Source organism: Cynocephalus volans, chromosome 8 (genome assembly GCF_027409185.1).
Source record: "Cynocephalus volans isolate mCynVol1 chromosome 8, mCynVol1.pri, whole genome shotgun sequence".
Classification (NCBI taxonomy): Eukaryota; Metazoa; Chordata; class Mammalia; order Dermoptera; family Cynocephalidae; genus Cynocephalus; species Cynocephalus volans.
This window is the reverse complement of record NC_084467.1, coordinates 98121815-98137107: the sequence shown is the minus strand read 5'-3', so window position 1 is coordinate 98137107 and position 15293 is coordinate 98121815. Positions and strand designations below refer to the sequence as shown.

The 15293-nt window shown below is 35.7% G+C and overlaps 1 protein-coding gene across 2 annotated transcripts in view; it reads right to left on the bottom strand.

Moving 5' to 3' along the window:
• The window catches only part of CEPT1 (choline/ethanolamine phosphotransferase 1), a 38021-nt gene extending 22777 nt beyond the window's left edge, over positions 1-15244 (bottom strand). For both annotated transcript variants that reach the window (XM_063105560.1, XM_063105559.1), the window contains exons 1-4: positions 15176-15244; positions 7769-8179; positions 1989-2136; positions 37-178 (exon numbers count right to left, since the gene is read on the bottom strand). In XM_063105560.1, coding sequence (XP_062961630.1) covers positions 37-178; positions 1989-2136; positions 7769-8107 — 629 coding nt within the window. In that variant the 5' untranslated portion in view covers positions 8108-8179; positions 15176-15244. The remainder of the gene's footprint in view (positions 1-36; positions 179-1988; positions 2137-7768; positions 8180-15175) is intronic.
• Between the last annotated feature and the right edge of the window lie 49 nt (positions 15245-15293).

The window sequence follows — 15293 nt, the reverse complement described above, 5'->3', positions numbered from 1 at the left end:
AATGAGAAAACAAAATGATCATTAAGTGTTACTTACATTCCAAATCGCAATGTTCCCGAAACATATGTTTGCCAATGTGCACAATAGAACATGAATGTCGCAGCAAAACAACAAAAAAACATCCAATCAGGGTTTGTCCCCAGTTGTACTGCAATACAAGTTCCAAGAACTACAAAAACTGCAGAAAAAAGATCACAATGAAAACTAAACAATACAAATAACAAACATTAACTGAGCTGAAAGGATTTTAGATAAGATAAAAAGAAAATATGCTGTGAATGTATAATCTACTCTCAGCTATCTATGGTCCCAGAAAAGTAGGAAATAATCTTTTACATTATCTTTTACACCATATTTTCAATCTTTTCTTTCACTGAACAATTTAGTGGAACCAAAGTTCTTGAAGGAAATACTTGAGCACTTTTTAGAGTATTCTCCTAACTTAGAGATAGTGGTACTATTGAACAGTAAAAAGTTACAAGGCAGAAAGTCAAAAAGAAAGAAAAACAAAGGGACTACACAATCCACAAAGAGACCTATTTGCTTCAGGTTGATAACTGCCTTCTCTTGTTCAGCAGATACAGTGTGGGTGACATACATAGAAAAAGACTTCCTATAAAAGTTTGGAACTCAAACTACAAAGCAAAAATGACTGTCATCTAAAATAAAAAATATGAGCTGGCTGGTTAGCTCACTTGGGAGGGCATTAACACCAAGGTCAAGGGTTCGGATACCCGTACCAGTCAGCCACACACACAAAAATAAAATAAAATAAAAAATAAATAAAACGATTAAGTAAATAAAATAAAAAAGACAATACCTGTCATTCTGCAGTCACCTGGTTAAATTATAACCTTTCAAGATACTCAACTAGCTTTTACATAGTGGAAGTTGTGAGTTTTTCTTCCCTTGACTTTTAAAAGTTGTAAGAGTTTAGTTGCTCTTCCTCCTCTACTAAGCAAGCTGCTGTCAGGATACACTGAAGCAATGATTTTGACATGCACCTACATCTGCAAATCTGGATTCAGGAGGTAAAACTTTTGGGGAGTTTTGTTTGTTTCTTTTTAAATATTTTAAATGCTGTCCCAAATGACAAGAAAACTACTGAGAAACTAAATATAAATAAGGCAGGAAAGTTCCTATCAGAAAGACTAGTTAGAAACTGTCATTTAGTTTCTAAATCTTTTTTTTCTCTAAAAATGTACTAAAACATTAATTTCAAAACTTGCAAAATAGTGCATATAAAGACATATTACCTATAACCTAACTATAGTAACCCATCTATTGCTAGCACTTTATTTTTTCTTAGTCTTTTTTTCTTTTGTACAAATTTAAGGTGTACAATTTACTATTTTGATATACATATACATAGTGAAATGATTACAACAGTTAAGAAAATTAACTGATCCATTATCTTCCTTCCATAGTTAATATTTTTTTTCCACCTGTGGTAATAGCATCTGAAGTCTACTCTCTTAGGAAATTTTCAGTATATAATACAATATTAACTATAGTCTCATGCTGTAACTTAGATCTCCAACTCATCCGTCCTAGTCTTTTTAACCAAGCCCATTATAACATATATTATAACCCTAATCTACAACATAATTTTAAATATCCCCATAATATTCATTTAAATATAAAGACCACAAATTACCTAACTAGTCTCCCACTATTGTACTCTTATCTATAATTTATGAAATTTTTGATGACAATTATGCCCTAAGATTTTAAAAACAAAAGATGCCAAAAACAATATTCAGGATTAAAAATACTTAAGTATAAATTAATTTAATTTCTACATTTTCCAATACTGCCAATAATGAACAAATACTAACCAGATTCATATAGTCTTTTGAAAAATACTAAAATTTAATACAAAATTACTTATTCTGATAGCTAAATAAACCTCTTATTTATTCTAACACTGTTTATCACATTGCTTTTATCAGTTAACAATCATTAACATTAAAAAAAATCAACCATACCTGTTGATAGTGAATCACAACCATGATCAAAAAGCTCTCCCAAAGGAGAACTACTATTGGTTCTTCTTGCCTGTTTCCCATCTATAGCATCCAAAGACTGGTAAATGAAAAGGCCACATGCACAAGCAATATATGCCCACAGAGGTGCCTGTGAAACAAAATGAGGAAGGCAAGAGTATTCAGACATACCAGTTACTCTGTTTGGCTAATATATTTTTACCTGCAGATATTTTATTTTCATTCTCTAGAGGAGTACTTCTGGTGGGACACTACAGAAGAGAAGATCGAAGTGCTACATAATGAAGAACTTATTGAGACAACTGGGATCGTAAAAGAATTAAACTCCCTGCTTTTAGGGGTTCTCAAGCAGATGACGGATAACTACTTCACAGGGACATTACAGAAATCACATGAGAAATTAAACAAGGTATCTTCTATAAGATTCCACCCACCATTTAGATTCTGAAAGTCAATTAATAAATAATCTAGTACAGTTTTTCCCAAATTGTATCTTTCAAAATGTTTACAGATATTATTAGAAAAGAAAATTCCATGTTAACCTCATGAGGGAAACACTAGATTAAACAATGTTAAACAGATTTCTCTACTGAAGGACTTCTTACAGCCCTTAATATTGCTAATGAACACTATGAATATTCAATACGGGGACACAATATACTGACATTTTCAAAATTTATTTCAGCATGTAATTTATTTTTAAATGCACTTCTTCAGTGGTCCACAGAACAACACTAGGGAACTGATGATCAAGTGCACAGAGAACTCAAAATGTTATTTTTCAAATATTTATAGTCACATCTTCAAGGAATAGTTTCTCTTTTCCCAAACACAAATTGAACTGCTGGTATTGAATTTAAATGTTGTGTATTTTTAAAAGGAGAACTTCTATTTTGTTATCTTTAAGAATGTACAGAGTGTTTTGTATCATTTTTCATTATTTTCCCATGCCCAGGCCATAAAAAATTTTTTTATAATCACGAAGTATTTTCTCAGACACTGGTTATTAAGTTACACTGTTAATATTAAACACTCAGAACTGCAAATAACATTAAGTATATTCTATACTGCAAAGGGGTTTCTCTCCGATAGAGATCTATTCTGTACTCTGCTATTAAAAGGTAAGAATCTTCTCTTAAACATTTTCCTGGAGTCCCACATTTTAAGACACTGAGGTTATGATTATCAAGAGAACCATAGTACATACCTTTCCTAAACTAGAGTTACAAACCCTGAACTCATAATTGTGGTTATGTAACCATACTTCACATGCAAGCCTACTGAACTGGGTAATTAATCCTATGTGACTAAGAACCCCTCCTTCCGGACTTTGGGTCTACCACTTCTTGCTCCTAAAGGAATCCAATTAACTCTCTAGAGTTATGCTGTCCTGTACAGGAGCCAGGAGCTATGTGTTACTATTTCAGTTTAATTAAAATAAAGTAATATTAAAAATTCAGCTCCTCAGTTGCACCAGGCACATTTCAAATGCTCAATAGCCACATGTGGCTATGACTAACATATTGGACCACAAAGATATAGAACACATCCATCATCACAGAAAGTTCAACTGGATAGCTCTACTTTAGGGGATTTAAAGCTAAGCACTTCTTGGGGTCTAAACTTAGGATTTTAATGCGGCAAAGTGTTACTCTGGAACAGAGACAATTTCAACTATTAGTATACACACAATCCTAGAAAATTGCAAAATAGTAATTACATACCTAAAAAAGTTCAACTATTAGTATACACACAATCCTAGAAAATTGCAAAATAGTAATTACATACCTAAAAAAGAGTAAAGCTCTCTTATCTTTGCATTTTCCTTTTTTCCTGTGAGTCTGTAGAACACTAAACTAATATTTACACTCTTCTTCCTTGTTCTCATTATTTCATAACTCTTGGAAGTATTTTAAAAAGAAAGCCTTCTAATTCAAGAATAAGTATGGTCTCAGCTGGGTTAAGAGCCTGGGAGAAACCCTGAATAAATGAAGAAGCTAATATATCAGTCAGGAAATCATTACCCCCTGATAGGTGGGTAGAGAACCAACATAAGCAAATAATCTTATGACAATCTGACAATTAACCAATTTGTAAAATCTTGCAGAGATGTTTATATGAGAGTTGACTCAGGCAAAAAATTCTAAGAAACATATACAGTTTTATTGAACTTCTGAAACAGAATTGAAGGATTCATATACATACAAATATATACATATGCTGGTGCAAGAGTAAATGTTTTTTTCTGGGAGGATGCATCAAAAAATTGTTAAACACTGTTATGTTTGAGGAGATGGATTGGAAGGGGTGACAAGAAAAGGCAAGTAAAAAAGAGATTTTATTTTTTTGTTTTATACATTTCTTTGTTTGAATTTTTCTAAGTGTGTCATTTTTTTCCTTTCCCTTTTTAATGTCAATAGAAGATAACTGGGTAGTGGGATTACAGACAACATGCCATTTTAATTTTTTCATTTTTCTATGCTAAAAAAAAATCGAACATGTTATTTTTTAGTGAATTAAATCAAAAGCATTAAATCTAGCAACATAAAAACAAAAACAATTGAGCATTTAAACAAAAAACCTCTTATGATAATATTCCAAATTTAAATTTATATTTAAATTTGATAGAACTTTTATTGGTAATGGCATAGCTCAGTTTGGATTTTCATGTGTATAAAATAAATAACTCTGACTTCCTCTGTCTGTCTTATGTGGCAAGCTTAACTCAGCATATTAACATCTATCAAGCTGAAAGACAAATTCCAAATTAACTTACGATACTAAAACCAAAGCTACTAGCTGATGAAGTTTAAATACATAGTAACAAACAGATCAAGGGGATATTTTGGTACCCCAGATAAAAAGAGAGATGTCAACATCCCTGCCTTAGGAATTTGAAAAATAAGAACAAACTCATTTTCCTTTCATATGTACTAGGAAATGTGACTTTTCTAACAAAAAACAAACCCAACTGAAACCATTACAATAGTGACCTTTTATTATAGAAAGATTGGTATCTAAAACTCTGATCCATGGGATGGCCAGTTAATTCAGTTGGTTAGAGCCAGGTGTTACAACACCAAGATCAAGGGTTTGGATACCCTACTGGCCAGCCACCACAAAAAAACAAAAACAAAAACAAAAACCTGACAACAAAACTCTGAGCCACTCCAAAAATCAGCAACATAAAAATATATGGGAAGTTTAGAATACTGTTCATGTAGACATGAAACAATGATCACCCACTGGTATAAGGTCTAAAAGAATTAGAGCTATAATCAGTGAGAATTTCACTGCATAATAAATTTAGAGAATGAACCCCTTGACTTCTTGTGACACCATATATTATGTATTATTAGAGGAAACTGGGAAAGGGAGGGGGGTTGTGGGTAAAAAGAATAGGTTATATACTTAATATTTTTGACCATTGAAACAATAATCACCTATCGTTTATTGAGCATTATATGCTAGACACCCTAAATGCATGATCTTACCTAATCATTATAATACTAAAAAATAAGATTTATAAAGATAAAGTATGACTGAGAATTTACATATCTTACTGAACATCACAGGGATGACAGATCCTATCATGGAAGATAGCCATGACCTATCTTAATGCATTCTGATCTAAGCCTAACAAAGTCTTCTACCATGCAGCTACAAATGCATCCAGGCATACCCTTTATAGGACATTACCTTCCCTTGCAGAGCAACTAACAGTGGCTCAGCCATATTCCACCTGGATTCTTCCCAGCAGCAATCCCAAAAAGTTCCTTATGATCAGAATAGTTCTTAAGCTGGAAATCTCACCAAGGTTTAACTAATCCTAAGATTACTCTAATAATTCTGAATCACTTAAGAACAGAGGCTATGGAAAAGTACTATGGGGGGACACGGTACCTGGTATATTCTAGGGTGTTCAACGAATGACTATTTGTGGCTGAGCTACCTTTGAACTTGCTTTCGCTCCCTGATCCTCATCCTAGAACTAGCTTAGGACTATTGGAGGGCTCCCAGTGGAATCAACCCACCTATTGTTCTACTATATCTCTAAGTATATGTAAGATGTGGGCAAAACAAAACTCCTCTGGAAGTAGTCAGGTCCTCAGGAAGGACCCAGGTGAAACATGTCAAAGGATATGTGATAAAGAATCCCAGGACATATTTAAAGAATTGTATTGGTTTTTGTTTTTTTAAGTATCCTGACTGATATACAGCAAGATACTTAAGAAAGGAAGGGAAACCCAGAAATATATCCACACAATCTGTATGGACTGTATTTGTATAGTAAAAGAGGAATTAAAATAAAGGTATTCAAGGGTGGGGGAAAATGAGCAACTGGAGGAAGACAAAAATCATGTTTTATGGGTAACTGTGAACAACAGCCATTCATTTTAAGAAATATATGTGGAAACAAATGTATTGATGAAAACAGAAAAAGATAGAGGGCTGGATGGTGGTAATTCATCTCAAAGGACAAATCACCTGAAAAGACTACTTTTTTCCCCCTATCATCTTTTTTTTTTGATCAATATTACTAGTATGTATATTATAACAAATTGTACTTATTCTTTATGTCCCTTGTCCAATCTCTCCCTATCCCCCCTCTCCCCGCTCCCACCACTGATAACCCCTAGATTTCTTCTCTCCCTCTGAAAGAGTAATGGTTACTTTGTTGATCTGTTGCCTAGATCATCTGTCCAATGCTGAAAGGTGTGTTCAGGTCCCCCAATATCTGTCACTCTGGATTGGGCTTTGTGGAGAGAGACATCCTATTCTTGAAAAGACTACTTTAAAAAAATATTACTTCAAACTTAAAACAAGTTAGGAACATTGTGGCCATTATAATTTCATATAGTTCAGTCACTTTGACATCTTTAGTTAAGGATCATCTTCTATCTTCTTAGGTTACCTGAGACTAATCATTTAGATTAATAAAGGCAGAACAAATGTTTCTGATTCCTTCAGCTACCTAAGTACCTTAGTTCACTTTTTGACAAGGAAATTTTAAACCAAAGAAATAAACATCAATTTACCCATTCTGATGAAGAGTTCTAGCTTTGGTTTCAAGTAATGGGTACAGAAGGTAACAGAAGATAATGGAAGGAGAGAAGCTTGGATCTGAGAAGGCCTAGGTAGAGAGTCTTTGAAAGCAATACCATGTTCCTTTCTTTTAAGGCAGCCAGAGCAGGATATGAACAGGAAATACAATATACTGACTTTTTCTTACACTTCCTTTGCCTTGTTAGAAAAATAGTGATATACCTGAAGTCTATCAGCCACACATGTTTACAAGAGAAAAGGGATACTGAAAATTCTTACTGGAATGGAGAGGAAAACACTTTTGATAAGACTGGTTTACAGTTATGCCATCTCAAACACCAGAAACTTTTCTCTCTGATCATTTTAAACTCTGCTAAGACTTTATTCAGCCATTAAAAACAGTATAAAACTCTTTTGTGAAGAATTGAGATTTAGTGATTTTAAAAGGAACATGTTACATGTTAATCCCTGCTAACATTTATTTAGTAGGATCAGAGTCTACCCTTTGCTTCTGGTTTCTAATCAGCAATAGTGTATAAAGTAGGCTGCACTTATGAGCTTTAGCACCAGTAGTGTATGTGATAGTATATTTTAGAATAGCTGACAAATAGCTGTCAGACTATCATATCTTTAGTTAAAATGATCCCCAAATACCAGTTGCAATGTTTCTGCTATACAACAAATGTTCATATTTGCTGTTATGAAATTCCTCTTACCTGCTCTGTAGCTGTAGGGCAGTAGAAGACTAATAAAACAGTTGTACAGATATTTATTGACAGTCCAATGATGGTGATGAGATTTGGAGCAATCCAGGAGGGAACTCGTCCAACTAGCCACTCCCAATACCCTTGCATTAAGGGCTCAAGCAGGGACCGTCCAGCACTCTGATATCTGTGTTCTTCTAACCGCTTTAGCTGGTGTCTTGACAATGGTGGTGTAGGTAACTGAAACAATTTATTTAATATACACCCTGTAGTACTCATATGCCCGAAGCCCAAAGGGGCGTCCAGGTGAGAATCTCCGCATCGTTTCCTTGTTGACCGATGCCCACTCATGGATCTTGGTTTTCTTTTATTTGGAGACAATTATTTATCTTATTTTGTAGCTTTTTGTGGCTGGTGCTTTAGCTGGAAAGAAAAAAAGATACATCTGTCAGTCACTATTTACATCTTATATCAAATCAGTAAATAAAAAAAATCAAATGGCTAAGAGAATAATAAATATCAATCAGGATCAGACAACTAGGGACCTGATTTTGGTTCTAGTTCTTCCCGAAGTATTGAAGGTAAATAACCTCACCTTTAAGAGAAAAATATTAAGGGATTTTAATAGTAAGATGATTTCTGTTACCTTACAGTTTGACTTCAAAGCTCATACTGTTTTTCTATCTCACACTGTTCTCAGTAGTATAATGGAACAAGTGTTAGAAATAGTCTAATCATTTCACATGCTGAATATGGAAATTGAGGTTCCGAGGCTAGCAAATTAGTAATATCAGAGGAATAACTTGAATGAAGTAGGTTCTAAACTAGATTTTTATTTAACGATAATAGCTAATATTTATTAAGCACTTATTTATACCAAAAACTTTTAAGGATTTTGAATATATTAACTCATTTAATAATCACAGCAACCCTGGAAGGCAGGGACTGTTAATTATTCCCATTTTTACAAAAAAAAAAAAAAAAAGAAACTAAGGCACAGTGAGGTTAATTGCCCAAATCATAGGGTAAGTGGTGTTCAAACAAACACAGCGTTTTTGTTTAAGCTAAATCAAAAAAGAAAACTTCTTTATTGGTGGAAAGGTAAATAGATAATATTCTATGAGGGGGGCAAACAACAACGAAAAAAATTAACTCTAAGACAACATACAGTCATCCCTCAGTATCTGTGGGCTACTGGTTTTCAGGACATGCCATAATCTGAGGACATGCCATAATCCCATATCAAAATCTGAGGATGCTCAAGTCCCTTATATAAAGTAGCATAGTATTTGCATTTAACCTACATATATCTTCCTATGAATTTTAAATCATCTTTAGATTACTTATAATGCCTAGTATAATGTAAATGTGATGTATATAGTTGTTATACTGAATTTTTTTAAATCTGTATTATTTTTAATTGTTGTATTGTCATTTTTTTATTTTCGAGTATTTTTTATATTCAAATATTTGGTTGAATCCATGGATGTGAAACTGCAGTTATGGAGGCCCGACTGTATATGTATTAGCAAAGTGACCTGATGAACTGAGGAAGCAGTAAGAAAAAAAGTGTAAGTGGGTTAAGTGATAAATGTTGATAAAGGACCTTGAGTTTTATCTCTGAAGCGCTTGCACTTGATTTAAAAAACATTAGAAATAACATTATTATTATAAGTAATTAAACAGTGTAGGAAAATAATTACAAGAGTATTTTCAAGATTAATAGGGTAGCTATATATATATTCATCAAAATGGAGAAAGTAATGGGAACAATTAAAAATTAGTAAGGTGATCCCAAAGGTTTGAAGTGGTGAGGGCCTGGAGTAGGGTGGCAAAATGGAAATATGAAAGACAGTCAAGTCTATAAGTAATTTCTACTTAGAAGAAAGAATTAGCAGAAAATGTTTAAGAATTAGACATATGAGGTGAAAGAGCAGGAGAAAAAGGAGTCCACATCTAGATCCTAGTACCTAGTACCATAGCTAGAGCCTTTCCCTTTTGACAACAGTATCTGCTGTCAAAAGGGAAAGTTGGAAAGGAAAATCAGTTTGTTATTTTTTGGCTGTTGGGGTCGGGAGGGGAATTAGAGGGGAACTAAAAGTTAAGTACAGATGTTTTAGACAAAAATCAAAAGACTAGAATTTGGGTAAGATGAAAATTTCAACTCATCAACTTAAAAGCTAAAGTCTAGTTACTAAGACTAGAAAGTAGAAAAGTTCTTGAAGGGTTTAAGTATGATGGGAAAAGGAAAAGAATAAAGAATCTTGGGGAGAACCATAGTTAACGAGCAGGAACAGGAAGAGAGATCATAAGATTTAAAAAAAAAAAGAAAGAAAGAAAGAAAGAAATAGAAAAGAAAAAGAAATAATCTTAATAGAACTAAAAGGATAGTGCCATTGAACCAAGAGAGGTATACCTTGATCTTCTGGTTGAAACTATCCAGAAAGCAACATGAAATTCCCAGAAATGGTGCACTATGGGAATACAGATTGTGCATCATTCAAGAGTCTAGGATATCTTGACAATAGATCTAGTACCAAAACATGCCCAGTTGTCCTTTTTTTCTTTTTTTTTTTTTCTGTGACAGGATCCCAGTTTACTCTAACTTGGCAGAGTGGTCATGAGAGTGGCACAAGCCACCCTCTCCCAGGTAGAGGGAGGCCCTGAGGACCAGTGAAGGCCAGTGTAGAAGAAATGGAGGGCATGCAACCCCTGGAATGTGGTGAGGCCAGGCCAAGGCCCAGAGTCAGCTGTGATAGGACAGGATAGGATGCCCCTGCCACCCAGGGTGGAAAGCACCGGACTGAAATCATGCTATAGGGCTATGGACCCAGGCTGCAGGGGCAACCTGGTAAGTGGGGCACAGGGTTGCATAACACAGAATATGAAAACACAAGAACACAGCTCATGAGCAAGCACATGGACATACAGGCATAGATTCACAGACCTGAGGGACACCCAGCCATGGCTGGGCTAGACATGTGAACACAATGTTGGTGTCACATACAGACCAGAACTTCTTCCCTATATTCCCATAAATATATTCCCAAATTCCAAAATTTCAGTGTCACTGGGTGGCATCCAAAACTTCTGTTAATCATATATACCAATATATATCAAAACAGTCATTATAGTCGAATTAGTGCCACAATTTAACCAATGAGGTGCTTCAAAATAAAAATATACTTCAAACCAAGATGGCAAATCAAAGCTAATTTCTTACTATTTCAAAGATTTCTCCACACAACTATACCACAAAGTTACTGATTAAACCTGTTTTAAAGCCATGTTTATATAATGTTAAACAACTGATGATGAGATCACTTGAGATCGGATGACAGACCAATAACCACCAGAACACTTAGCTTTCTAATAGCCAAATTTTCTATAGTCATTTTGAAGGATATATTTGCTATAATCAGCTCTCATGGAATTTTACTTTAAACAGGAATAAAAAGTTTAGTGAAATCCACTTGTATTTTGCTGTTGCAGTGTTCCATTCTCCTACTGCTAAGGAAAAAAAAAAGGTGATATATTGAGGGTGATAGCCTGCTTTTAGCACTAAACAGCTACAAGCAACTGATCCTAAAGGTTTTAAGTCTGCGCATTTGGCAGGACTAGTCGATAAACTGATACTCTCCTGAGTTTTTCCCCCGTGACCTAGTTTTCTTTAAACTTTCCATTTCTCTTTTAGAAAAATCTACATTTTGACAACTCTTTCTAGATCTAGCCATTATATAATTCATACATGAAAAGAGGCAATGAGTTTTTTAAGGTTTTCTTTGTTGACATTTCAGTTCAGCAACATTGTCTCTGTGAAGCTATTAGCATCAACACTGCAAATATAAATTCAGAGACATGTAGCCTCTGACATAAAGATGGCTGTTTTATTTTCAACACATACAAATAGCCACAGAGGTTGCTGTCATTGCCACAGTCCATCATCATCCTTCCTTCCTTTCACCACATCTCAGATGTGGGGGCTACTGCCATGAAAACCATTTCAGAAAAAACCAGAAGCTTCTCAATTTTAGCAAATAAAAAACAAGCATAGCTCAAGGGAACAGACTAGGGTAGACTGGCTACAATAGGAACATCAGGACTATATAGAGAAAGAAAAAAAGATGTTGGATGGAAATATGGAAAGGAGGAACACATATTACAAAAGTTATTTTAGCCACTTGAGACTTTCATATGGAGTCAGGCCTATGTCCAAAAAAGGTGAGCAGAAAATTTCCTTTTCTCATATTTTCTTGAAATAAATAAATAAATAAAATTATTGCTGTTAGCCTAGAAACCTAGCCACCAGTCATAACAGGCTTTTATGAGAAAGTGGATCCCAAGTTCCAAATGTGTTCAGCCAGTATCCAGATGCAGTGAACAAGACAGACATGGTACCAGCTCCTATGTCCAGTGGGAAAATAAAAACTGGTAAACAAGCAAACAGCATTACACACTGTGATAAATGCTACAAGAAAAACAAAATGCTGAGCCAGAAAACAGTTGGGGGTTCACATTTTACATAGGGTGGTTGAAGTCTGAAGAAATAGCTTTTATAACAGAGGAAAAGAAGATGCTAGACCTTCTAAGAGCAGGAAGAATAGTCCAAGAAAATGGAACAGGCCCTGTGGCAGGAAAGAGCTTGTCTTGGCTCAGGTACCTGAGAGATCATCATGGCTCAACAGGAGTATATCAGTAACAAAATAAAGTTCAAGAATTATAGAATGCAGAGGTTTATAGACCATGGCAAAGAGTTGAGATTTTATTCTGATGTAATGGAAAGCAACCATTGAACTTATAAAGAAACCTATAATTTCAGAACGCAACCTATTTGAACTATTTTAACTGAGGATGTTTTCATAAGTTACAATAGTAAAAGTGAGTATTTTAAACTGTATAAAATTCCCATCACCTGTAATTAGCTTAGGATAATACTGGTAACAGTCCTATAGCTATTATAATCTTTCCACTTGTAATCAGTAAACTGTCCTCCTCTATTATAACCTGGCTCTAGTGCTCTGCTCCCTTCATAGCACTTATCCAAACTTTTTTTGGTCCTTCTCCCACACTACTCTGTAAGTTCCATGAGTGCAAAGGCCATGCCTATCTTGTTAACATTCTTTTCCCACAATCTCATACTATACTCAGCACTAAGTACATCATCAGTACTTACTGAACAATGAATAAATATGATTTGTTTAGTATTTAATGAGCACTTAATTGTTCTAAATCCTGAGGAAACAAATATTGAAACACGCCATTCCATACCCTCAAGAAGCTCAACAGTGGGGGCGGGGAGCAGGTCTTGTAAACAGCTAAGTTATAACAGGCTGTCAACAAACTGTTTTCTGAGTCCAAAAGAGAAGAACATATATGATCTGACAAAGAATTTTCTTTGTGCAGGCATGATTATTTATGTGAAAAGTCCAACAAAGGTACAAAAATATATTTACTAAATACCTCTACTAAAATTATATACAATTTTGTGGTCCTTAAAAAGTCAATCATATAGAACATCTGTGTTTATAGCAGCTGAGGATAATGGCATACTGCTTATGTTATTCCTATGTGGACTTAAGCATGGGGAACATCTGACAAGTATCACATAAAAAAAAAAAAATCTCCAACTGCTGAGCAGAGCATAAGCTCACACAGTGTCCAACCTGTTGTGTGAAATTCCAGAATTTACATCCTCCCCATGTCTAAGGGTGCCAAGTTTTGATCTGCACTGATTCAGCAGTATGTTTACAGTCCTTTCACAGGGGAATTGGTTACTATACACCTCTTTCCCACCTTTATGGCATGCTAAAGAAAAATACTAATGGCTGACACTATTAAGGGAGGCAGGGCAAATTATAAAGAAAAAGGAAGGGAAAGGGAAAGGAAAAAAGGAAGGAAGAAAAAAGAAAAAGAAAACTAATAGGATCATAGGAATAAGTTCGGGATTATTTAACAAGTGATATAGAGCAAGTTTACAAAAGCAAAAGCCTTTTTCAACACACTTGCAAGCAAAAACAGTACAGTGTAATACAACTTAGATCTAGTATTCTGAAGTGAAATCTTGCATTCCTTAAAAAAGGAAATAACTTTTTCCTAAAAAAAAAAAAAAAGAAAAGAAAAGAAAAGAAAACGCCTGGAATTTTATAAATTATTTTTCTATTCCCTTAAAAAGGATAGCACAGCATGACCCTCAAAAAGAACATCACTAGCACCTTTAGCCAGCATAAATGAACAAATCTGTAGCCTAGAAAACAAGAAATTTACTATACAATAAAATGTAATTGGTGGTAACATGAGAGGCAGATTTATCTAGTTTATTTCTTAAATGGAAGGGCTGTAAAGACAAGTTGTACGAGGGGCTTTAATTAGTTTTTCTCGGCACAGAAAGAAAATGCAGCAAAATGCTTTTAGAACTTCAATCTCTGGAATTCTATGTGAACGCCAGTGGTCCTAAATTAGTAATGTGCTAAATGCCCTTACCACAGTTTAACTTGTTCTGTATGTCGGTCAATTTAATACACACGTGTTGAACACTTTCATACTAGTTCGAAAGCTGGAACTGAATCTTTATTCTTCGTTCACATACAAGGTAAGGCACTAATATTTGTTGAAAGACAACAATGAATTTACCTGCTATCGTAATATGGATTCACTGATGAACTAAAAGATTTCATGCAAAATTATATATACTCAATACCAGTGATACAAAATGCCAAAAATGACACAAAAATGCCAAGCACCAAAATGGAGAAAACAAGTTAAACACGGCTGAATGTAAAGATTCCACTCATCCAGTGTTCCTGGGAACACCGGTAAACACTACCAACCCTCCTGTCCTTTCTTCTTCCAAGAATACTACTGAAATGGACCCCAGCTAGTTATCTCAGAGCTTGTCAATATAGGCTGAAATTTCTAGAAAAGTTGCTGACCGAGAAGCGAGGCCTACTCACGAAACACCAGCACCCCATTCCAAAGGGAAGGCAAAGCCGGCACAAGATGCCACACGGTTTGTGGACTCGGCAGCACCCGAGCAGGAGGGTGTGGACCTGATAGGCAAGGTCGGTTCCACGCAGGCAGCGCCCCCAGCCCTTGGCCCGCCCAGTGTTGGCCTGCCGCGGATCTTCCCACCCCGACCTTCGGCTTCCACGCAACAGTCTCCGGGCTCCCGTACCGGCGCTTCGCCAGCTCAATCTGTCCACACGGGGCCAGAGAGGCAGCTGCTCCTCGCCCTCCCCACAACTCCGCGCGCGAGACCACCCTGCGCGACGAATGAGAACTGCCTTCGCCTCGCGTGAGCCCATACACAGCTATATCCTAATGCCTCGTCCCAGAGCATCCGGCCCTAGCTCCACTCCTCCTGTGGGAATTGCCCTCACCACATCCTGGCGGTATTCCCAAAACCGAGCCCCGCAGCCTTACCCGGACCTCAGCAAGAACACCCCCAGAAGCATAAGTATCACCTCCGACTCCAGACGACTGAGTGACTCTAATCGGCGGCAGCAATTTCCCACACTTTTGCGACTGCCGTAAAGGGAGA